The sequence below is a fragment of the Protopterus annectens genome, chromosome 8.part0 (genome assembly GCF_019279795.1).
Source record: "Protopterus annectens isolate FY-2018-M chromosome 8.part0, PAN1.0, whole genome shotgun sequence".
NCBI lineage: Eukaryota > Metazoa > Chordata > Ceratodontiformes > Protopteridae > Protopterus > Protopterus annectens.
Window position 1 is genome coordinate 935,073,187 of NC_056741.1, and position 26,821 is coordinate 935,100,007.

At 37.0% G+C, this 26,821-nt stretch overlaps 1 protein-coding gene across 1 annotated transcript in view; it reads right to left on the reverse strand.

The window, feature by feature from the left end:
- LOC122809165 (IgGFc-binding protein-like) overlaps positions 1 to 26,347 on the reverse strand; it is a 154,205-nt gene extending 127,858 nt beyond the window's left edge. Inside the window, exons 1-4 of the mRNA XM_044080453.1 lie at positions 26,277 to 26,347; positions 15,438 to 15,491; positions 12,281 to 13,507; positions 6,467 to 6,807 (exon numbers count right to left, since the gene is read on the reverse strand). Coding sequence (XP_043936388.1) covers positions 6,467 to 6,807; positions 12,281 to 13,507; positions 15,438 to 15,489 — 1,620 coding nt within the window. The 5' untranslated portion in view covers positions 15,490 to 15,491; positions 26,277 to 26,347. The remainder of the gene's footprint in view (positions 1 to 6,466; positions 6,808 to 12,280; positions 13,508 to 15,437; positions 15,492 to 26,276) is intronic.
- Between the last annotated feature and the right edge of the window lie 474 nt (positions 26,348 to 26,821).

Sequence of the window (26,821 nt, forward strand, 5' to 3'; positions counted from 1 at the left end):
ACTTCTCAAAGGCATATATATGTAGGAACATGCAGGCATCAGGGGAGAGTATAGGGCACACCTGCTTTGATATGGGTGACCACATCAGCCTCCATGGTGGTGGGATCCAGGGCCAAACCAGTTAACTCTCCTCATAGCTGCCTGTGGGACAGAAATATCATGGATTGCTCCCATCTGGTGATAGGAACAAATGAGCAAAAGTAGCATATCCAGCAGGCATTGAGGCCATAAAAAGATATAACTACTTTCCTCATGAACTGTGTCCTTGACAAGAGGAATGAGTTTTACTTAATTTTAATTATTTGATTCACTTGGTAAATATTTATCCTAACTTTTGGCAAAGGATGATAAATAATAGCCCCAGTGAAGAAACTACCATGTCTGGTACTTAGCAAGAGGTGTTTAGCTAAACTGCTTGCCAGATTTGTGCATGAGAATAGGGACTTATTTATCTTAATTGCCATACTGCTATTCAACTTTTACTTTATATTGAAAAGCTTAAGGGTTGCAATGTGCAACTTAAGATATCATTCTTTTGACTGCTGACAAATATATAGAAGAAAAAGAAAGCCAACCAGTTGCATTGCTTTTACTTTTCCAGGATGTGATAAGAGTGTCAGGAGTGATTTGTGACAGACGGGTACCTGTAAGAGTGAAAGGGAAGGTCTACAAGAGGGTAGTGAGACCAGCTATGTTATATGGGTTGGAGACAGTGGCATTGACAAAAAGGCAGGAGTTAGAACTGGGCGTGGCAGAGTTAAAGATGTTAAGATTTGCACTGGTTGTGATAAGAGTGGACAGGATTAGGAATAAGTATATTAGAGGGTCAGCCCAGGTTGGGAGGTTTTGAGACAAAGTCAGAGAGTCAAGATTACATTGGTTTGGACATGTGCTGAGGAGGGATGCAGAGTATATTGGGAAAAAGATGCTAAGGATGAAGCTGCCAGGTAACAGGAAAAGAGGAAGGCCTAAGATAAAGTTTATGGATGTGGTGAGAGAGGACATGCAGGCGGTTGGTGTGACAGAGCAAGATGCAGAGGACAGGAAGAAATGGAAACAGATGATCTGCTTTGTTGACCCCTAATGGAAACAGCCGAAGGAAGATGATGATGGTTGCTTATTACAAGCATCCTCCATAATGATCTGTAGGAAAAATGAGTTTAACTTTTCTCAGTTCTGGGCATATGAACAGATAAAACACTTTCTTTGAAATAAGAATTAAATTTGGAATATACTAATTTCTAAGAAAGAATAAAAAGGGAAACAGATGCACCCATCTATGTCAAACACTAATGATCTATGTGTTAATTTTCTGTACTATGACAATTAAGCAGTCTTAAGTAGCATACAATATATGGAAATGGACCAGCACCAAATCTAATTAAAAGAAGGACCGAAGTTACTCTCTAAAAGGGTTCCAACAAAAACATATCCATCTTACAAAATGATTTGAAATTTACTAAATATTGATGCAATATGTACAAAGTCCTCTGATGTATGTTCAAATGCATCAGTTATGAAATAGTCAAAATGTCTGCCAGTTAACTGCATGTTTTTATAGTGAGCTTCTGACTTGGAATACATAATCACTAGGCAGCTACCAATAAAATAAAATAAAATTGTTCTGTTTAAAAAGTTCCATGACAATTAAAAGTTTCTACTTTTCTGGACTTGTCAAGTACAATAACTTACTAAATTAACTAATGAATTTATTACATTAAAAATTTATGAATATTTCCATAGGGTTCACTGATAGGAATCTTTAAAAGCAGAATCAACCGATCTGCAGTGCTGGAATAGAACAATAAAAGGTAAGAAACCGTTTTGTGCAATGTGTTGCCAGAGAAACTTATTTAAATCAGTGCAGGAAGTATTTTATTTCTGGAATGCAAGTTTTGGCACAGACGTCAACATGGAAGATGAAATGGAAGAGAACATGAAGAAGGTTTGTCAGATTTTGAAAAATAAACTTTTTCTATGTTTTATTAAGTTCCTTTGGCCCTACTGCCTGACTCTGTGGTATTGAGTGATGAAGGCTTGAGTATATCCTAGATGTTTTCCAGTCAATCAAGGTCTTAGATGCTGGAATAGCAAAGAAAGGGATCATGGGACTGAGCAATCAATGCTAGTTCTCCCCCTTTGGTGCAGTCCACCCACAGCAGTGTCAGCACCAATCAATGCTAGTTCTCCCCCTTTGGTGCAGTCCACCCACAGCAGTGTCAGCACCCACTAAAGAAAGGTCCTTGGCACAGAGCATATAAGCTGAAGACAAGCATTTAACTCGGCCAATCCACATTTGTGTAACAGCCTTCATGGAGCATTTGTGAAAAGGAGGCATTGCAGGTATCACAAATGTGAATTCACACTTCAACTGCTGGAGTAGAGAGTAGAAATGTACATCAAAAACCCTTATGGGTGTGTGAATGATAATCTCTCTTGCACAGCTCTTGCATAAAGGTGAAGCAAATGGGGCAAACAATTCTAAGAGAGAAGATGGTTTCCATTCAATAAAGACAAATGGCAACAAGCATACATACGCAGGATCATAGGAAATACAAGGTATCTGAGTTTTGAACATGTATCTTTAGTACGACATAGGCACAGATTTAAAACACTGAAACTTGCAGTTGGTTTAATTCTGATGACAGAGAATCATGCACACATTTAAACATTAGACTTTACAGTTGGTTTCTTGCTGAATGTTGGAACTTACTTGCTGTTGATGTTGCTTTGCTGTCAGAGAATTTGAGATTGGAATGTCTGGACCACAAAGGCATTTCTATCCTTCCGAAGGACAGTAGTGTCTGTGTGTGTGTGTGTGTGTGTGTGTGTGTGTGTGTGTGTGTGTGTGTGTGTGTGTGTGTGTGTGTGTGTGTGTGTGTGTGTAATGCCTAGTTTAGTTTATTAACTTGGTCAGGGATGGCAGGTTAATTAAACTGCTCAGGCTCAAACCCTGTATCTTGTTACAGGAGACTAATCCCCTACACCAACTACCTTCATTGGGGTGCATTTTCTAGGGATGTGAGATTCAAGGGAAGAAAGATTTACTGTTGCTCTTGCTATGTCTGTTTTTAATGTATAACTGTTTTATTTAAAAAATTGCAATCAGTGTTTTTACTAGAGACTCCAAAAGTGGTGTTAGTGGCATAACAGATAGTATACTTTCTTTTTATGCAGAAGGCTGTGAGTTCTTTTCCCACACCATCTAGATGGCATTCTGATACTGTGGTGCACTTTAAGGGGGATAGGGGTGTTTTGCAGTCCTGGGCATGCCCTCCTTTGGATGAGATGCATAGTAACTATGAATCTATTGTCAATTTGCCAGACATTCCTTATATATGACCAACATACCAAGTATTTATTTACTTATTTTTAATGCAGCACAGGCAATTTATTCTTCACGGGTAGCAGGCATTGAATTTGAAAATGAAACGCATTGACATGTAAAGTTGTTTGCCAGTAGCAACCTGTTCATTAGTTACAGATCTCTTGAATGTGAAATTATTCAGATAAACTTTACCTCTGCAGAGATTGTGCATATTGACTGATATAGGTGGATTGTAATGACAGAGTGGCCTTTTTACAGTTGAAATTTTCTGACATGGGTAATTTTATCATTATTGATTCATATGTCTTGTTACACTGCTTACAGGATAAATGCTTACAACTGCAAATGTAAACCAAACTCTAAAGTGGTGCTGCATTATGCAAGAAATAATACAATCAGGAGAGTGAATTAAAGATCAAATGCATGTATGGGGTTCCAGCACCTAGGCAGGAAGACATTTCTCTGTGGTACATTTGGTTGGAGACACGTGGCTGAAGTGCATTCAGCTGCAGAGAAGTATGTCTGTTGTGAATTCCCTGTGGGAAAAGAGAAGAATGTGGTGACATACCCACAACTTCAATAACCAAGCATACAGGAGGAAAACAATGTCCATGGCCCCCATTGCAACATGAAGATGAGACAGCAGGTAGTATTGCAGGTATCAGCAGCAACTGGTCAGTGGGCAAGTCAGTGGCAGTAAAAATGCAGTTCACAATGGGCAGTGCCTTTATGATGTGTGTGGATCATTATCCCCTTCGCAGTGTCTGCGGAACACTACCTAAAATGTGTGCTGGAGCATAAACATGACTACAGTAGCATTCAGGATTTCCTGCATGCTGTAGCACAGTCTGTATGTTGCTGTTGTAGTTACATAAGCATGTACTGCACACACAGCATACCACTCATTATTTCATCTGCCCCCATGCAGTTAGTTATTAAAGCTGTGGACATGGCATTGTGTGCTTCCATTTGTCCACAGGGAATCTGCAACAGCCATATTTCCCTGTAGCTGAATGTCACTTCATCCATGTGTACTCAACCAAATGTACCACAGGGAAATGTCTCACTGCCCAGTAAATTGAACATGCATGTACTTGTGGTCCTAGAAATGTAAACAAAGTGCCTATGGTTTGAAAACTGCCCAAAGGTAAACTTAATCTGCCACTGACTAATGCATTTTTGTTTGAATGTGGGTTTCAATGTCATTTCAATAAATGTGAGTTTCAAGGCCAGAAAATGTTACTGTTAATGCTAAGATTGCTTTCATTGTCAGTGTTTTGTTTTGTTTAGCAAATGACAATCAGTGGTTGTGCTACAAAATTTGAAGTATACATTTTATGTTTAATCCAAATATCTGTAATAATTGTAGAAATACAATAGAAAATATTATGCACACACTGACAGGTCTGAATACTGTTATTGGTAAGTGGGGGATATAGCCAATAATGGGACACCAGAATGGATGTCATGGGGCTGCTGTGGAGGGGGGCTCAGTCCATTATCCTGCCTAGGGCCCCATTTGACCATGATTGGGCCCTTGACACAAGGTATTAATGAGTATAAGTTCTTGCTGAAGGATTTTGACATCAGAGGAGGACTTCACAATGACTCCCAGTTTACAGTCATCTGCAGACTTAGATAGCCATAGGTCTTGGTTCATGGTATTGAGATCAAGTAAAAGTCAAAGAAAAGAGGTCCTAGCACTGATCCCCATGGGACACCACAGATCACTTTCATGCTCTCTGATGAGCAAGCTGCTACACGCACAGTGTGGGGTCTGTCTTTTATTCAATTTTCTATCCATCTTACCATACAAGGATTCATTTGCAATGCATTAAGCTTACTAACTATGCTAGCATGGAGAATGGTGTCATATTCATTGGGCAAGTCAAGATACATTGTGTGGACTGCATGATCACTGTTGAGAGACTGTGTTACCCTTTTCAAAGAAATTAACCAGATTCATTAGACAGGATCTTCCCTCAACAAAGCCAAACTGCTGTGCATATACTCTGATGAGATTTTTTATGTAATGATTTAGCAGGTCAGTAATAATATGTTCCAAGGCTTTGCATACAAGACTCAGGCTGAAGCGTCTTTAACTCCCAGGTCAGTGATGGGGCCACACTTGTGGAGTGGCATCACTACTGTTGTGCATCAAACCTCAGGTACAAAGCTAGTGGTTAAATTCAGGGGAGACAGGTAAGGAGTGTCTCAGGCAGGGTTTGTATATTTAACAACTGAGCATACTGTCAGGTCCCACACAAGAAATATCTTTAGACTTGGAGAGCATCTTCAGTACATAAATACATGGATAAATAAAAATAAAAAAATAAAACAGAATGTTTTTTAAAAGACAGATAAGTATACAGTATGTACATGTGTAATCTGAATCATGCCAAAGTGCTCTCAGCTGAGCTTGGCTACAAGGTGAGCTTTGGCTGTCTGACAATGAATTTAATTGAGGAATTACCAGAAAGCTTTTTAAAAAGGAGTTTTATTCTAAAAATATGTACTAGCATATCAAATGACATTCATGAGAGACAGAAAAATGAAAGGATATAAATCATACTATAATATCTTATGGCTCAGTCATTACTGACATGTTGGTGATAATTTATACAGTATCATACTTTGGCTTGAAAGACGTTGCTGTTTAGAATCGAATAATATTGAAGACAATATACAAGTTCTGTACAAATAACACCTTACCCTTTCAAATTTACTCTGTATTTACTTCCCACCTTGAGTTAGGATGGTGGCGCTCACTTAGTAGAATTATGCCATATTTGATTTTGGAAACCATTCCTAAACTCTTTTGTTGTAGGAGTATATTGTCACATTTGGGTATGACATTTATTTGATAAAAAAAGAATTTCATGTTCTTGTTTTAACCTGCTACAAAACTGGATACAATTCTATCATTTGCTGCATTCAAGTTATTTTTGTATAGTTGATGGAGATGTAGTATATGATCATACATGTACAGACAAAACATTTTACCAGTTAAAGTTTTATAAAAGCATACACACATCCCCCCGCACACACACACACACACACACACACACACACACACACACACACACACACACACACACACACACAACACACATGAATCAGAATATTAAAATAACTTACCCTGACTTTACCATACTCAGCTTTCACGGCAGTAATGTTGAAGCCATAAATCTGGACATTCACAATGCTTACAAATGAAACCCGTGTGTTGCCACGGTTTTCATTCTTAGCCTCAATGTTAAAGGAAGGAAGGGATGAGTCATTTCCACAAGTTTTAGCAATGGTGTAAGTACAGGTACCCTGGAAGTCATAAGTTTGCCCATCAAAGGTCTTATAATGGGGATCACCCCAAGCCCAGCAAGTAACTTCAGAATCTGGAATGCAAACCGCTTCACCTCCAATAACCTGGCACTTTTCTTTCTTACGGCACTGCACATCTTTGCAAGGGTCAACAGGCACACCTAATGAAGACAAAGCAGAAGAAAACAAAATATTATTTCTTAGTTTTTCATTTTATTTACAGTAAATCCATTCTATCTTGAAGAAAATGAGGTAAGAGACAGAGCATTGCTAACGAAAAGGGGGAATTACTAAGTGTTAATTCAATGGAAGGCTTTTGAAGATGGACAGAGAATAAAGTATGATTTCAGAGATGCATTACTATTGCTAAGGATTAAAGATTTATAACAGCTTTGGAGGAGGTACTGTGAGAGTATCTGCTATTCTGCTTCATGTGATGCTGTCACCTGTAAAGTAGTTATATGTGGCTTCTTTAAAAAGGATTTTTAAGGTACTTATAGAAGTCTGAATAGTGAGAGATTAATTTTGGTTGTACTGGTAATCATTGTTATATGTATGCATAGGGCCATTGGTATAGATAGGAATGATGTGCTGCAACATCTGTTATGAGAAAATTTGTAATGATTACTGAAAAGTAACTAACATGCTCATATGAGACTGATCCACAAGTAAATTTGCAAATATAAAGTTTTCTAGAGTTGCAAGGAGGCTTAAAAAGAAAGCAATCCAATAAGTAAATTTTAGGAGTAGGTATTCATTTCTAGAAGATAAACCATTCCTTAAGAAACTTGTGGTATAACACAACTGCAGATACCATTATCATTTATAAGTAAAGTTCACTGTGTTAGAAAGAAAATATATAAATACAAATGTGAACCTTCAATTACCAGCCTAAAAGGCTGATCTTCTATAGTTTCTGTAATTATTTAAAAAACCCGAGTGTGAGTCAGACATCCTTTGTACATTATAGCTTTCTTTAATTTTTAGGGTTTTATTCAGATGATAAAATATGTGTACATCCATTACAAGCTAAAAGAAATTACAATAAACCTTTTTATTATTCAAGTAATGAATACGGAAAGGGAGTCATGAGCATATCTATGCATCCAGCTAGACGTTCTAAACAGCAAAATATCATCTCATTATTTAAAGTGACAATGCACCAGTGATAAAAGCAAAGTGCCAGGGGAAATATAGGAAAAGAGCAAGGCACATATCAGCAGGATGAAGATAGGGAAATCATGCAGAAAAACAGTAGCGGCAGGGATGTAACAGCATTAGTTTGATTATTCACACCCATGATGACCCTATCATGACTACTCAAAAAGGAGATAGTATTGCAAAACTTGAAGGTACTACGTGATGAGTAAGTTAAAATTCAGATCACAATTATTATGTTAATTCCAGCTTCAAAACTTGACTTGGTATGTGACACATACATATATATATATACACACACACATATACACACACACACACACACACACACAAACATATATATATATATATATATATATATATATATAGATATATGTATATGTGTGTGTGTGTATGTGTGTATCAATATATATATATATATATATATATATATATATATATATATATATATATATATAGGTTCATAGGTTGGTACTAGGCTATCGGCCTGATCTTTTGTGTTACAGCTTCACATGGGTCATTGTAAACTGGTCAACTTGTGAGAAAAAAGGTTATCAGCTTTTTTGCCTCCTGTGCGATCCCATTAATAACAGGTTTGAGGAAATATGCCATTTCCCTATTATTGTAGGATCCTAGGTGTTCTGTGTTTTGATATTAGCACATCGATATTCGGAATGTTCAATCACAAATTATATATATATATATATATATATATATATATATATATATATATATATATATATATCACTGTGCTAATATTTCTTGAGGCACTCCTAAAAATGGAGAACACTGATATCTGTGCAGTAACTGAAACCTGGTTCAAGGCTCCAGAGAGCACCCCTGCAATACCAGGCTACAACTTTTACCACACTTTTCGGCCACCAAACCAAGACCAAAACACTAAAGGTGGAGGAGTGACCATATTCACCAAGGGGATATTCAGACCTCCAGGCTAGTTGCCCAACACAATGCATCTGAAAATCTCCAGGTGCAACTAACACTAGGTAAGACTGCAATCCAAATTGTAGCTTGCTACAGATCCCCCACCATGCCCCAAGATTCTCACTACACCTTTCTAAACATACTGGAAAATATTACGATACAACCAAACACCCTAATACTGGGTGATTTCAACTACCCAGCCATCAACTATGAAAACTACTCAGCTATCAACACCTTTTCCCAATGGTTCTTGGAATTCATAAATTCCAATGCCATAGATCAACTAATCCATTGTCCCACCAGGGGCTCTGATATCCTAGACCTGGTCATTACCAACATGGGAGATAGATGCTACACACCAGTGGTCACCCCCTCATTGGTCAGGTCTGACCATAAGCAAATCACCCTAAACATCCACATCCCACCCCCACCACCCAGTAAGGAAACCTCCATAAAAAACTTCTCCAAAGCCAAATTCATGCTACTCAAGTCAGAAATGACAAACTTCATGACACCCATGCAGACGGGAGCTGAAAGTTCGGCTGCTGAATCCTACACTAAGGCACTGTATGAGCACATCCACTCATGCATGGATCGTGCCATCCCAAATAGAACCAAGATGCACTCCTCCAAAAATAAGAAGCCAATGTGGTGGTCCCCTGCCATAAACAAACTATACAACAGAAGGAAGAAACTGTTGCAGAAAAGAGGAAAATCACGGGATTCAAAACTTCCTTACCAGCCTCAGTAAGAAGCTGAGATCCCTCATAAAACCCTCCAAAGCTAGTTATGAAGGTAAAATTGCCAAAGATTCCAAAGACAACCACAAGGCATTCTATAGTTATGCCAAGAATCTAAATGGCAATGCTCAGATCTGCTCTGAGCTAAAACAGAATGGCATTAAATATACTGATACCAAGGATATTGCCAATATCCTGGCAGATCAATTTAGTGCCAACTTCACCCAAGTCTCACCCCCTAAAGGGCCCATCTCAATACCAAAAGATTGCCAAATTCTGATAATTACGGCCACATAGGTAAAAACCACACTCTCCAAAGCTAAGAATGCAGCATCCATGGGACCAGATGACATCCCAGACTGTGTACTACATGAACTACAGAATGAACTGGCACCTCACCTAAGTGTCATGGTTAATCAAAGCCTCACCTCAGGATTTGTGCCCACTGAGTGGTGCACAGCTACAGTTATCCCACTCCACAAAGGGGGATCCACCTTGGATCTCGAGAACTACCGTCCTATCAGTCTGATGAGCCTGATCTGCAAGGGCATGGATCGCATTATCATGGAACTTATAAACAAAGGCATTGGCAACCTTCAAACACTGGATCTCGCCCAGTTTGGATTCGTGAAGGGCCGATCTTGTCTCCTGAACCTGACTGACTTCTTCAAATCTGTCTCCTGAGCTGTGGACAAGGGTAAGGAGGTCCACACAGCCTATCTGGACCTCGCCAAGGCCTTCAACACCATCCCCCGCTATGGAATCATAGATAAACATTAAGCTGGGCATAAATCCCTATGTCACTTGATGGGTTGCCAACTGGCTTACTGACAGAACCCAGACTGTAAAAGTTGCCAATTCCAAATCCAGCTCCAGACAAGTGACAAGTGGAGTACCTCAGGCTTCAGTCCTGGGACCACTCTTGTTTGGCATCTACGTCTCTGAAGTACAGGCCAACATTAAGGGACTCTGGCTAACAAAGTTTGCAGATGACTGCAAACTGGGAGCCATTATTTAATCTCTGTGGATCTTCTACAAAAGGGCCTTAAAGAATCAGATGCATGGTACCAGAGCCATGAGCTCAAGCTTAATGCCAAGAAATGTATAGTTATCCCCTTTGGGAAAAAATATGTACCCATGAATTACCACATAGGTGGCAGTACACTAAATATCGAAAGTGTGATGAGAGACTTAGGGACACAGGTGGACAGTGGTCTCACCTTCGATAACCACATCACCACAACAGTCAGGAAATCCTTCTATGTGACACACCTCTTCTCTAAGGGCTTTTCATCCAGTAAAAAGGAGGTAATTGTACTCATACCTCATTAGACCCATTACAGAGTACAATGCCCAGTTTGGTATACACCTCACAAGACATCTGCAACAGCTGGAAAGGCCACAGAAATACCTCACTAAAAGAATCACAGTCCTAAAGCAGATGCCCTATGCTGACCGTCTAAAAAAACTTCAGCTATACTCTGTGGCATATTGTCTACTCAGAGGTGATCTCTGCTTAACATATAAGGCCATGTCAAACACTGAGCTGTTGGATATGCTCCACTTAAAGAAATCCCAATCCCTCAGAGCCACATGCTCCAGGGATCTAAACCTTGTCATCACAATGAACAAAACATGCTGGAGGGATAGGTTCCTGACCCAGAGACTCCCCACAATCTGGAATAGACTGCCCATACATGTCAAGCAGAACGCCTCCTTGGCCCTCTTCAAAAGGAACCTTGTCGATTGGATGAAAGATAGGAAATTCACCCTGGGGAACATGTCAGTCACCCTGCTACACAGGGGTCCAGGGAAGCAAATATTGTGGGAAGAAATATCCAGGGCATTGTTATGGCTAGGCTTGTATAGGTTTACTCTGATGTTTTAATCAGATCGTTTAACATAGCGAGACAGCTTTAAAAAAAGCAATGGAGAAAGGAAGATCTCCGTTACTTTTTTTAAGCTGTCTCGCTATGTTAAACTCATTTAACATAACGAGATAACAGCAATGGAGCTCTTCCATTCTCCTTTGCTGTCCAACACACAAAATAAAAAAAGATTTTTACTAATGGAAAAAGTCCGGGTGACCGGAACTTTTTCCATTAGTGTAAGTCTGATTTACAACGGGCACACTGACCAATCAATGTGCACGTTTTGGAATATTAATAGGGGGGGGGGGTCGTTGTATAATCAGCATGTTATAACAATAATTATTTCTCACCTGTGGCTAACACAATCTTTGCTCATGACTTCTAAGGTTTTCCAACTAGAATAAACTCTGACTAGATACATTTTACTGCATATTGTACATTCACATTCTTGCAGCAATCTGCAACCCAGGTTTGACTTCAAAACTTTATTTTGGTGTATATTTTTTAATTCTTTGATAATGCATTTATTGACAGAGTACATGAATTCTAAGGATGTCTGTGCTCTTGCTCAAGTATGATGTTGTTTTAAAGATTTATTTTTACGAACTTACCGGTAGAGTCTTAATAGTGACAAGATCACTTAAGTTTTATTATTGTAGTAAATTATCATTTTTGCAGGTGAAGTTACATTTTATCAACAATAACATTTCCTTTTTCACCAACCAGAGTTGAATGCTTTCTAGTCAGATATATAATTATATATAATTATTAATCCTGGTATCTTCATTTGTAGTGTATTTATGTGTAGTTTCCAAGCATTTTTCTAAAAATATTACTTCACTATATAGCATATATAAAAATGAAACCACTCCTTTACATTTTGATACTGGCCAGTAAGATAATAACTTGCACATCAAACTCACCTTCACTTGCACAGACTGCTGGTGCACCATATCCATTCATATCCAGATATCCAACACTGAACAGTCCAAAGGCAGACTTGGGGTTTTCCATGCTGTTAGAACTACTTCCAGTCCCATATGAAATGGCACCATAAGAGTAATCTGACCCAGGAACTTGTGTCCATGTAATTGTGCTTTGTGCCTTTTGGTTAAAAGTAAGTGTTGATGTAGCAGACGTCTTTGCTACAATAACAGCATAGTTGTTGAACTCATTCTGCCCATTGATGGTGTACTTGGTGCAGTAGTCATCAATGGCTGGGATGTTCATTAAGAAAGGATCGTACGACTGAAAACCTACTCTTCCACCGGTGCAATAAAACATGACTTGAATAGGACCATTTGATGTGATATAAAGAGCATCTGGAGCAAGAATCTGATACACATCTCCACTATTAAGGTCTTTACTGTCAGATTTAGACAAACTTTGTATTTGAACACGCAGCTTCTGATAAGCAATGATGTACACCAGGTTTGAAGTAGACTGAAAAGGCACTTTGGGCACAATGAATGACTTACCCCAGCTAGTTACAGGACAGAGCTGCTCATATGCATGATTGCATTTGCTGTAATACCAGGTGCAGGTGTGACCAGACATCACACCAACAGGTTTCTTAGACACAACTCTAGTACCTGTCAAGTCAGAATCACTCTGAAGCTGGAGAACTTCCAATGCATCTAAAGAAATGATGAGACGGGAACCAGCAGGATAGATTTTATCTTGCATGTTTACAGGAGCAGTGAGGTAAACTTCAACAGAGTTTTCTTGAAAATTAGAGTTTATAATGGCGATTTCCTTGAAACTGTCAGATGGCCCCTTTAGTGGTGTTACCACATAATATTCTGTACCCCAGCTCTGAACAGGGTATATAATACTAATGTCTGCAGAAAGCTTTTTGTAGTTTAAGGACACAACAGATATGTCTTTGTCAGCTTTGATGAGTATTGTACTGCATAGTTTAGCAGTGCCAGAGAGCTCCACGGTGGCTGGTAGTTCCACTGAGAATGTTTGAGGAGTAGACACACTGTAATCCTTTTTAAATGTTGACTTGTTGACAGTGACAGAAACTTTAGTAGAGCTTGAGTATGTTGTGATCAAGAGCTCAAATCGTGGTGTGCCATAGTTCAACATATAATTCTGCATCATGACTGTAACAAACTCTTTCCCAGAATTCCCTGCTGAACAGATGCCTACAATGCATAAAGAAATTCATTAATTAAATAAACAGCATAGCAGGTCATATTTCAACAAAGACAGTAAGTGCTTTGTGTTTTTCACTGGAGAACTATTTCTCATCTGATAAGCTATTGCACAAAACCTATTGACAAACAAGCTCTAGAAATTGGTTTATTTATGCACATGGGATTATTTGACATAGAATATTGTTGACAGATGGACTGAATAAGGACTGTGTATGTGTGTGTGTGTGTGTGTGTGTGTGTGTGTGTGTGTGTGTGTGTGTGTGTGTGTGTGTGTGTGTATGTATATACTCATGCACTTTGACAATTTTATCCCCATTCAGATAGACATATAGGCATGCTTCTTTACCTCTTATCTATGTTTGTGTCGATCTACATCTGCAAAAACTATCGATTGCTCTATTACAAACATTTCAACATCAGCACACCAAAATGTTTATTGCAAGGAAAACTAATAACAAAGTTAACAAAACCTCTACTAAATGACACCTGTGAGAGTATGGTATTTCTTGAATGGCAAATCCAAAAAGGAGACTATAGTAATTTAGAAATATATACTTTTCTAGAAATTGGGCCACTTTCAGACTTTCTTTCATAATATTGAGAGTTGTTTAATGTCTCGTTAACTATTGTATTACCAAAAATAGATAACTAAACAAATACTTAGTTATTTATCAACTAGATAAACAAATGAGGAGAGTGGTAGTGTCTGTCTTTTTGAATGCAGAGTTATGTCTCATACTTGATTATGACTGCAACTTCCATGCTGGTTTCTAAGAAGAAATGTGGCATTTGGTAGTTCATGAATGTAATAGTGTTTTTACAATCCCCTGAGACAATATGTTAACATGACAGTGTGAACTCTTACATGAACTATAGCTTTGTATCTGTCATGCATACTATAAAATATTTTTTACTGTAGTGCTGCCAAATATTACATCAAGCTACAAACCCAAATTGTCTGGTCATGGCATGTTCTGCATTTGGTTGGGGGTGGTGTAATGGTTAAGGTGTTTTCCTCACACACACACACAAGGTACAAGGTTGTCACCTTTTTAAAGGAATTTTGCTAGGCTTAAAATGGCCTACAAGGGCAATTAACATGTACTAGGTTAATTGCCCTTGTAGGCCATTTTAAGCCTAGCAAAACTATGACTGTACATGTTTTCAGATGATATTGTCGCAAGCTGAACAGCATATTGTATACTGTATGTGTCAGTCATGTTAATGCCAAGAGTTCAAGGTTGAGAACAAATAATCCCAAGCTGCATACTTCTTATGAATGAACATTCGTTGTTATCAGTGCATTTACAGTAGTCAAAATGGATATAAACTAGCTACCTTCACAAATCAGAACATATCCAGATAATTTATAATGAGGCCAAGATTGTTTCCATTATTGTCAGTACTGAGGTCACTACTTGTGCCATAACAACATTACGTAAAACCACTTTGGTAAGGTAGGGCAACTGTTTATGCACTCTTAGTGCTGATCACAGACAAAGCTATGCTGTAATGCATGGAAGGCTGGATTAGGCTCCAACAGTGGAAAAAAGATAACCTATTACTCATTCTTATAGTGTGAGATCTGACCATAACAGCACTTTCAGAGGTGTGTAACAACTATTGTACATCTATATCACTGTTTCAGTATTTGGTACAGAAAGGATGTTGCACCCTGGGAAGCCCATCCCTCAGCCAGTTTAAATAAGCTTAAAAGAGATCTTGTTTGCACCTTATGTCACATTTATGCTCCCAGCATACAATGTAGGGCATAAAAGGGATGCATGGATGCAACTACCCAGAACTTCTTTGAATGCTTTATTTGTAATTTATCTAGTGAAATTATTGTACTAAAATTAGTTAAGACATTGATCATTGTTGTATATGTAGCTATGAAAATATTATTCTTAATTATTACCATTCAGCAGGAAGGCCCAGACAAAAAGTTTTAAGATCACAGACCCCTCCATCTCTGTAGAAGAAAAAAAAAAACAGAATGAAATATCAGTTTGTTATGTATAATTCACAAACAAATGATACTACAAAGGCTGCCTATGCTCTGTTTGACCCTAGTAAGAGCACAGCAAAGTATAACATTTCTATATTGAAATTCTTTATTACATTCAAACAGATTTTCTGAAATGCATACAACAATTACTTAAAATGGTAATAAAGCTGAAACACATAATGACAATGTTCTGTACTACTTAAAAAATCACTATGCATAGAATGATATTACTCGCCTGAGAAAACCCATATACATACATAATGGGATTTGACTGCATATTTTTCAATTGCTCACAGAGAAAGAGAGAGAACGAGAGAGAGAGAGAGATTAAAACAAATCTAAATAAATAAATCAGTTGATATTATATAAAATATATTCACAGGTTTCTGACATAAGAATATACACAAGAAAACAAAAGGACTTTCAAGTTGCCACGAGAAAACATTGCAAGTTCTCCATTTACTATTTATAAAAAATCTCACTCCTCATCAAGCACCAAATTCAAAAGGCTTCAAAAAGCCATTCACTTAGCAATGCAGACCAGAAACATACTTACTGTATTTATCACAAAAATTAAAAGTAGCACTATATTTTTAATAGTATTGTTTTCCTTTTCATCTTCCCCGTTGAACTACGTGTCCCATTCCATCAACTAAATGAACTTTCTATTTTTTCATCTTAATATGCGATAGCTACTATTTGCAGAAGAAAGAATTGAGGGGTGGATTTTCATTCTAGGAGGATTTTTGTCTGTGTGTGTCTTTCTCCTCCTTTTGCATCACAGAGCATCAAGGAAATAAGGCTGGATAATAAGGAAAACAAATATGAGTAGGAAGTATGTAGTGGAGGACAGGTGGAAAAAGTTAAGAAAAAGTAGAATATACTGTAGTAGGATAGAAAACTGAAAGACCAATGGATGGATGGATGGATGGAAGATGACAGGAACTATAGGGAGAGAAGAAGATATGAATTTTTGGATTCCATACATTTGGTCGAATTACACGTAGTCGAAAATGACACCAGGCATTTCACTTCACTGAAAGCTCACTTGGTCGAAGTTCATTTGGTCGGAAATGGAATATTGTCTCTGCCCCACTGCAGTGCAACCCTGGAGTGAGAATATTAAATAACGGGGGGTGTGGGGGGGTGTTGCCCCCACATTATGCCAATAGTTTTTACTAAAGATATACATATCAATGCATTCTAATGGATATACCTTCTTATAATAGTGAACACCCCCCTTATTTAATATTCTTACTCCAGGGTTGCACTGCAGTGGGGCAGGGGCTATATCCCATTTTCGACCAAATGAACTTCGACCAAGTGAGCTTTCAGTCAAGTAAGATTTCAGTGAAGTGCAATGCCTGGTATCATTTTCGACTAAGTGTAATTCGAGCAAATGTATGGAATCCGAATTTTCACAACCCTAGGGATGAATGTCAGAAGAGAAAAGAAGAAATCTGAGAAAGCTAGATAGGAGGGAATTGTCCCAAAGGACAGTTGAAAGTATTGGATAAACAGCACTCTGACTACCTCAGAACAGGATGTCTAGGCATTGGTGCTAGAGCAGCCAAGAATGACTGTATTCTTTCAACTGTGATGAGGAGAAAGGGTTGTGAAGGGAAATTGAAAGAAAGGAGAATGGGAAAGTAGATCTCTTGAGTGGAGAGGAAAATGAAAGCAATTACTCAGAAAGTAATGGAAACTTTAAACCCCAAGAAGAGAATAAAGTTAAGAGAATGAAACATAATGTTAGAGAAGAAATTTCTGGAATGTGAGGTAGGCCATGTAAGGGACAGAGTAAATAAGGTGGATGGAATTTCAAAATAAAAAGAAAAGCAGGTATAAAAAGGAGATGATATGGGAATACAGGCTGAGGATAAAACACAAAGAATGTGGAATGCATAATGTCCTGATGAGAACAGTCAAAACTATCATGATGTTTTTTTTTTTTTCAGAAAATTTAAGAAGATAAATAAGAGTCAGGAAACTGATGTGTAATGAATGAATTTTTAAGGGAGTTTAAAATCCATGACTCTGTAGACTATACAGGAGGAAAAGTATATACCTCAATAGAGCTAATGAAAGAAATAAGAAAATCTGTGGGATACAAATCAATAAAATGATGGATCCAAAATGGAGGAATACACTCCTTTCATAAGATAGTACTCTGCAGACAAGACTGTATTTCCATAAGATGTTAAACTAATGGAAAAATAGAAATAGCACAGTTTTTCAGAGTGAGGTATCTCAGTTTATTTCATGTAATCTTATCTTTAGATGAAGACTTTGTGGAAAAGACTGAAACAAAATTGGGAAGAGCACTTAAAATGCTCTCTTGTGTCCTTCGATTGATAAATGGGTACTTGAAGGGACAGAAGCAATTGACAACACACAGACTGGAAAGGAAAGTCAGCAGAAGAATAGAAATTAAATCATTCTTTGATAGAAGTCTTAAGTGAGAATCAGAGAAATAAACAACAGGCAGGATTAATATGATGGAAGCTGTGGAAAGACTTCAGAGGTGAAAATGACATACATGGAGAAGGGGAAAGTGGAAAACAAATAGATTATACATAAGAAAGTACAAAAGGGATCAAGACAAGCTAACATATATTCTAAAACAAGATGAAAGGGAAATAGGAATAATATGGGTGCAGTAAAGGAATTGCTGGTCATGCCTGGATGGACAGACAAGCAAAATATCATCTGGCAGATACAAAGAGCAGAGGAAAACAATGCATAAGGAATTCTTTAAGATGAATCAACACCAAAAAGGAAAGAGACTGAGTTAATGAATTAGTTATATATTTCAACTATGCTGTTGAAACAGTAAAAATAAAAGGTGGAGGTTGGGAGTATATAATCTAAACTGGAAGTGGAAAAGCTTGATGAGGGAGTGGATAGGTGGTGTATATTGACCCATCACTGACTAGTTATAGACTGGTATGTACCTGTCACGGCACATCACAGAGCTAGAAAGGCTGCAGTGATTCCTAACTAAAAATATTACATATCTAAAGTCCTTAGTTACCAAGGCAGGCTTTACACCCTGTTGTTGCATTCTGTCTCTTACATAATCTTACATAAAGATGTGTATCATGCATTATGTACTGTCACTAATTCTCCAAACCTTTTTAATCTCCTGCATCTTCATAAGACAAACGGCTGCTTAAGCACATCAATATATAAACAAAACATGTTGGATGGGCAGATTTACTACCAAAGTTTATCCTGTCTCTGGAATAAGTTTCCCTTACATGTTAAACTGAACAACACCCTTGTATCCTTCAAGATGAATCCTGACAAGTGGATAGGCATCTGAAAATTCATCCTGGTTTGACCTTCTTTGCCTTTTTAAAAGTGGTAGGTACATCATGAGGTTGCATACTGGCAAGGCAAAAATGGGCTCACAACTTACATGCCTTGTGATTCCTATAGTCCTATGGCCTAATAGATTCATGCTACTTATTTGGCTGTCCAGGAAGGATAGGATGAAGCAATCAATGATCTTCTCTCCTATGCTGGGAGTGTCACTGGGAAGAAGTCACTTGCTGTGCAAACTGTGGTGTAGACAAGGAGTCTTATAAGTCTACAATAATGCCAGGGAAAATTGTACATTTGTAATAACACTGTTCATGTCACTCCCCTTGGGGGATAGTATTACTGGTGAGTTGCATCATGATGGCTCCTGCTGTCCATCTTCTACCACTACTGGGTATCTCTTTCTTTGATGTCAATAGTACATGACAAGCCTAACTTGCTGATAAGTTTGGGGGCCTGCTCAGTCAAGGGGCATGGCTAGGATTGTTGGAAAGAAGCTTTATGGGTATAAACAGATCAGCCAAAGGGCTAGACATTGCCTGAGGAGGGGGTAAAAGGGTTAGAAGTGTGAAAATGTATCAATATACCCACAAGAAAGGTAAACTGGCAAAGTGCCAAGATCCCCCTCGTCCTCCACCTCCTCCTCCACACAAACACAATACACAGACACACACACACACACACACACACACACACACACACACACACACACACACACACACATACACACACAGACACACACAGACACACACACACACACACACACACACACACACACACACACACACACACACACACACACAACACATTTGAATTCTCAGGATCAATGGCTATTAATTCAAACTAGATGTCCTGGACTCTAGTCAAGATTTAGTCACTCTATGTCCTTGAGCCAGTATAATTCAAAAATATTTTATCATATAAAAATAGGGAAAAAAGTGGCTTAGTGTTAATGTGGTTAGGATGAGGATGTGGTTGCCCTATTTTAAGAAATACCTACTAGCATTTACAATTTATCACTGGTTTATAAGGAGGTGCCTAAACAATGTGGCTTGATATATGATCAGGAAGAAGCTACTTATATTAAGAAAATACAAAGGGGCATGGCTGTTATATGCAGGGAAATGCAAAGATGGCATGACATGAAGGTCTGTCTTCAGAAACTAGAGAACTAGTGGGAATAAAGACGGTTAAGAAGGCAGGCGATGAAGGCTGTGTATTGGCAGTATGACAGGAAATGATCAGGGATGAAAAGGGATGGTCAGACTCCTCCAATCAAGAAATGGCTGGATATCAAAAGTGGAAGAGTGAGGATAATATACAATGACCTCGAAGATGAGAATATGTGTTGCAGTGGAAAAACTGAAATGAAAAATGGAAATGAGTAAAAGGGATGTATTTTGGCAGAAGATGAGTAGAGAAAGATGTGGGACAGACGTAACATTATGTAGATTATGCAAGTCCTGGGAGCAGTAAATGCAGGCATAAACATACAGTTATGAATAAAAAACGGACAATACATGATATAAATGTGGGGAATCAGAAGCAGGCATCATACAGTTGATTTCAGAATGGAAAGAAATGAAGATATCACTTGTACCTCTTTCCAGATATTCACAGAATGACATGACCATATTTTCTGGTAAATCGAGGGTTGAAGTTGCTAAGCAATGGCAGACATCTGAGTTTCAGATTTTGTATTCTTCAGAAAATGCATGCCAATGGGGGGGGGCTGTGGCCAAGATGGCAAAATGCTAACAGCAAAAAGTCTTAGCTCTGCTTTATTTTCTTTTTTTCTGACAGGATTTTATTATACAAACTTAACAAAAATGTATTTTCCTATACAGTTTGAGTCTTTCTTTGAAAGAAAAATCAAGTTTTATAGTATTACTTTATTTTGTTTTTTTTTTTTTCTTGTTTGTTTGCTTTTTTTTCCTGTCAGAAATTTTATTGACTGTTGTGACAGAATGGGCCACTCAAAAGTGAACTCTCAAGACTATAAAGTGAAAAAGGAAGTGCAGTCTATAATGGGCAGTATCCAGTAGCTGTCTGTTAAATTTGATAAACGTGAGATCAAAATGGGCAATATAAAAGAAGATTCCAAAAAGACAAACAGAAATGTTAAAACAACAATCTGTTTAGATCTCAGCAATAGCAGATACATTAAATGACCTGGATAGCAGAATGGCAGAGAGTGAGAATAACACAGAATTCCTGTTAAAACAAAATACTTTGCTTATGGAAAAACTAGAGGACCTTGAAAGTAGATCTAGAAAAAATAATATTAGGATATATGGAATACCAGAAAAGGAAGAAGGAAACAATATGTTGCAGTTTTTAAGCAACTGGATACCTAAAATTCTAAATGTACCAGAAGCTCTCTCTTTTGATATTAAGAACGTCCATAAATCCCTTTCAACTTCTTCTTTGAAGGAAAATCCTCCAGATACCAAATGTATTATTATAACATTTCTCTCCAGCCAAGACAAGGACCTGCTAGTGAAGACTCCTTGGGCTAATTCCTTGATAAAAAATAAATAGCCACATTATCAGGTTTGACAATGGCTATAGTGCATCTGTTATGACCAAAAGAAAAACATGTATTCCATTCATAGAAGACTTAAAGAAGCTAAACATTAAAGCCCAACTAAGTTTTCCAGCCAGAATTAGGATCATCCTGCCAGAAGGTCAGAATATTTTTAATTCTCAAGTAGATGCAGTGGAATTCTCTCAGAAAAAAAAATGTTTGGTCCCTTGTCACCTCTATTATTTGCTCTAGCAATTGAACCTTTCTCAAACTTTATTAGATCTAATAGCAAAATTCACGGATTCTCCATAGATGAAAGATTTCCTACAAAATTCAATTATTTGCAGATGACATTTTAATAACAAGGGGTAATGCTGAAATGTCAATAGAAAAATTTTAACTAAGTTTATTAAGCACTTTGAAAAAGTGTCAGGTTTAATGTTTGACCCTGATAAAACAGAAATGTTCCTTATTAAAAAAGTTAATAATTATTTAAGAAACTGTATGAATTTTATTTGGGACAATTCACATATTAATTATCTTAGAATTATAATTAAATCTACTGTAAAACACGCAATAGCAGTGAATTATAGTAATTTAATAGACACTGTTACTAAAATAATTATTAATTGGAACAAAAAATCTATTACAATGGAATATAGACTTACTTTAATATAATGATAATCCTACCAAAATACTTTTCTATTTACAATAACTATTCTCCCTCCTAAAAATATCTTTAAGAAATCATATCATATATTTTTTATTTTTTTCTGGTTTCCCCAATAATATCCTTTGATTGGCATGTTAAAAGGTGGCAAGTGGGTGGATGAAGTTTTCCAAATGACAAATTATATGCCAAATCTATAATTCTCAATTTAATATCTTTACGGTTAAATTCCTTTTGCCAATCCACTTGCAAATCCATCCATGAAGGATTAATAAATAATAACAGCTATGTTGTAGAATCTTTCTCTAAATTTGGAATTACTAAATTTTACTGGATCTTGAAAGACATATTCAAATGTAAAGAAAAAATAATATTACTTTCCCTTCACTGATTACATCCTTACAAATTGCAAAAGATGCATGAATTCTAATTATATAGATACAGATGTATTGTTTTTATTATTCCCTATATTGAATACTGTGGGTTGTTTAGAAACTTTTAGTATAAACAAAATGCTAGACCTTAGTGATATAAATTTAACCTTTTGGCATCAATTCTTAATCAGAAATAAAACATATAATATGGAATATTTCTTGCAAGACATTGTTTCAAAAATAATAATTGGTTGTCTATACAATATTGTAAAAAATATGTTAGTGATAAAATAAAAAATCTCAATGGATTTTCAAACAAAACATATTCCAAAAATAGATGATTTCTTTTTTCTTTTCTTTTTTTTTTTCAGAATCAATAGTAACTCAAATAAGAATAAATTATAGATATCAGAAATGTTTGGTTCCACAGATTCATTATTTTGAAATTACTCAACTAAGATTAATGAGAAGGCATTTTTCTGATGAAGATAAATGCTTAATTCTTAAATCTGCAGAAAAATCGACTTCTCTTTATTGGAAAATATACATTATGTTGAAATTTCTTCATAGAGCTTTTTAACTCCGCATAAAGTGGCTTTAATATATGATTATGGGAAAATTCATTGTTGGTGGTGTAATCAAGACTCTAACAAAGACTGATTTCATATGATATTGGATTGTAAAATAGTAACTCCTTTTAGGGTTGAATTTAGAAATGTTGCCCAACCTTTGTGGATAGATAACTACATCATTTCTAACTCCTTGATCTTATTTATTGCTCCAGTTCTGATTCCATTCCTATGGTGCAGGTGCCTCTCCTTTGGTTCCTTTTAGCTCTAGCAAGAAAAATAGTCACAAAGAACTAAAAATGTAAAACTACTCTTTCTTTCACTGAATTCGTTAATTTCACAAAAATGTCTGGAAAAAGAATAGTCAACTGCCAGCATGAGAACTTCGAATATTACTCACCAGTTTAGATTTTGGTCATAATTAAGTGATTTACTTGCTAAATTTTAATGATTTATTTTTCTTTGTTTGATTTTGTTGTGGACATATGTAAATAGTTATGTTTTGTTCCGTTTATCTTTAAATAATTTTGCACAATCGCTGTTTTAAAATTAATAAAAAGTTGTTTAAAAAAAGAACAAAATATATTAATGCAAACTCTGTTTTTCTAGCAACTTTCTCAGTTTATAAGAATAAGATTTAAAATCTTTCCCTTAATGTTGGCCTTTGTCCCCATATTGTTTTTGGCTTTGTTCAGATTATTTGAACCAAGAGTTGGGAGGTATAACAACTTCAGAAAACAAGGTTAGCAATTGAAACTGAAATGTGTAAATGCAAGCAGTCACATCAAAAGTTAATGGATGCCACAACTAGGTGTGGGATGTTATCTGAAATACTAAGACAGTGCTGGAGTACAGCAGTGCTATGGGAAAGGATGTGAGGAAAAACTAAAAAAAGAAAAAGAGAAGAATCTTAATGTGGCTCCATAGAAATGATAGGTTAACAATTACAACAAAACATAGGGCCTACAAAGGGTTGAAAGTAAGGGGTGGGATTGTTCAGGTACTGAAGTACTAAGAAGGCATAGCAGAAAGAAGGAAGGGAGAGACAGAGAGAATTTGCCAGGCTGGACAAAGTTGGGATGGACATTGCATAAGTCAGGAGAAACAGAAAGACTTATTAAATTATTTCATTCAGTCTTCACAAAAAAAGCAAGTTGTGAGTACCATGTTGTGACACAGACAGGGCAGAAGGTAAATAACAATGGACAGCCATCAAAATATCATGGACAGATATTCTCAAGGAGCTGATTGTCTATAGAAAGAATAAAGCATGCCAGAAGTCTGCCTACATTTTGGCAGATCCCTTCACAGAAGTTTTCAACAGATCACTGGCTAGGGTAGAGATGCCAGGAAAAATGGAATACATCAAGCATGGGTACCTTTCTGCAAGTTTGGGGGAGACAAAAGAAGCAACAGCATGTTAGGTCAACACTGGGAAATTCATGGGCAGAATCCTAAGAGATGTTTGGTAACATCTTTATGGACAATAATCATTTTGATAGCTACCTACATGGATTTGTGGCCAGTAAGACCTATCAGGCGAACCTGATCCATGTTTTGGTAGGCTACAGGAGAACTTGACAGAGAATTACTATAAGCCATAGCCTGCTGGGAAAATGTATTCATGCCAAATGTTGTTTGCTCAATTAACAACAGAGCAATGGCTTTATTGCTGAAAGCATCTTTCAGCAAACATATTGTGTTGCACTTTATCCATAGTTTCAATCCCTTTCTCTCTTTTTCTCATATGAATGCACACACACACACACACACACGCACACACACACACACACACACACACACACACACACACACACACACACATACACACACACAAGTCTGTATCATGTCTGTATCCTAGCTGTAGTCTGAGTTGCATTTTTTTCCACACTAGCATTTTTCAAGATTTCATTTTTAGCCAATTGGAAATAAATGATGTACTCCCATTTCTAGGCTCAAGTTGATATTCAAGCACTGTATTTAACATCAGTAACTTAATAACTCCTGATGAAGGGCTCATGCCAGCTTGAAAGCTTGAGTAATTACAAATCCTGCACTGGTCCAATAAAAGGAATTATGTTTTTGTTCCAGTATCTTTGATTTTTCTGTAAATGTACCAACATGGTGTTTTGTTTAACTGTTTTCTTGGATCTTTGAAAGTACTTTTTCACAGAGTAATTGTGAAACCATGGAATAGACTTGAGAGTGGGTGGTAGAGAGAGAACTGATATAATCATTTAAAAGGATATGGGGCTGTTTAAAAAGGGTATGGGGTGAAGTAGAGATGGAGGACAAGTAAAATGTTAAAGCACTTTAAAGGGCAGAAAAATAGGCTTGTTGTCTCCTTCAACATTCAAAGCAAATGTGATATAATGCTGTAGCAAAAATAGACAAAACTGTGTGTTTGTTTATGTGCACATGTCTGTGCATGCATGTGTGTGTTTGTGTGTGCATGCATGCACTCACATATGTGTGTGTGTGTGTGTGTGTGTGTGTGTGTGTGTGTGTGTGTGTGTGTGTGTGTGTGTGTGTGTATATGTGCGTGTATGTGTGTGTTTGTGTATATGTGCATGCATGTGTGTGTTTGTGTGTGCATGCATGCACTCACATATGTGTGAGTGTGTGTGTGTGTGTGTGTGTGTGTGTGTGTGTGTGTGTGTGTGTGTGTGCGTGTATGTGCGTGTGTGTGCGTGTGTGTGTGTGTGTGTGTGTGTGTGTGTGTGTGTGTGTGTGTGTGTGTGTGCGTGTGTGTGCGTGTGTGTGTGTGCGTGTGTGTGTGTGTGTGTGTGTGTGTGTGCGTGTGCGTGTATGTGTGTGTTTGTGTGTGTGTGTGTCTATTGAAATAGAAAAACATAGATATCGCTCTACAATTTTACTTTTACATTCACTATTCTATATCATATCCTTGTTTTTCCCATTAGTACGAACATACCTTCATTGTCTTACATCAGGATCTGAAAACTGGACAACTCCAGTTCTAACAAGATTATGTCAGCTATGGCAAAATCACGAGTGCTGCAGTATGAATAAGGAATATGGCAATAATCTTATAACATAAGCAAAAGAAAATTTAGCAACTTTCCAAGGCTAAGAAGATCCTCAAAGGGATGTTTTAAGAAAAGGCAAGTGGCCAACAAAAAATGGTGAAGATAAATGGTATCAGAGTATTATTTAAACACTGTAAGGAAACTTTAAATCTTGTAAATATTGAGGAATACTAGGTAAAGAAATGTACAAACACATACCAAAACATTAAACATGATAAAGCATGCATAGTCTACTCACCCCATAAAGAAAGTGGAAAATAAAAGTAAAATGTCTCCTGCCACCTACAGTCCAAAGCGTAACTGCAGTAAAATGAAACACATCAGTTAGCTGCATTGTTAACAGGATGCACAATTATAAGAAACTAATTACATATATTTTGTAATTTGTGTGACTGCGTCTATAATGCTGAACATGTTTACTGTTACAAGCTTGATAACAAACTCTTGATTTGAACATTAATGGAAACCAAAAAATGCATGTGTAAAATGATAGGTCACATCATATAAAATTCAAAAACATGGTAGAGGAAACAATATATTTGTTAACTCATTCAATCTTAAAGTGCCTTTTCTGTATTCTTCCACTTAACAACCATAGCTCCTTACAGCATCCAGATTATTTTGAGGTCTGACTTTTTAACTAAGTGACTTACCAGCCTATAATTGAAAGGATTATAAAGGTCAAGGATTTAAATTAAATTACACTAAGATTATTAATGTAGGGTGCCCTGCAGTGAAAAGCTTTGATTATCTTATGCTTGTTAAGCTGATTTTTCAGAAAAT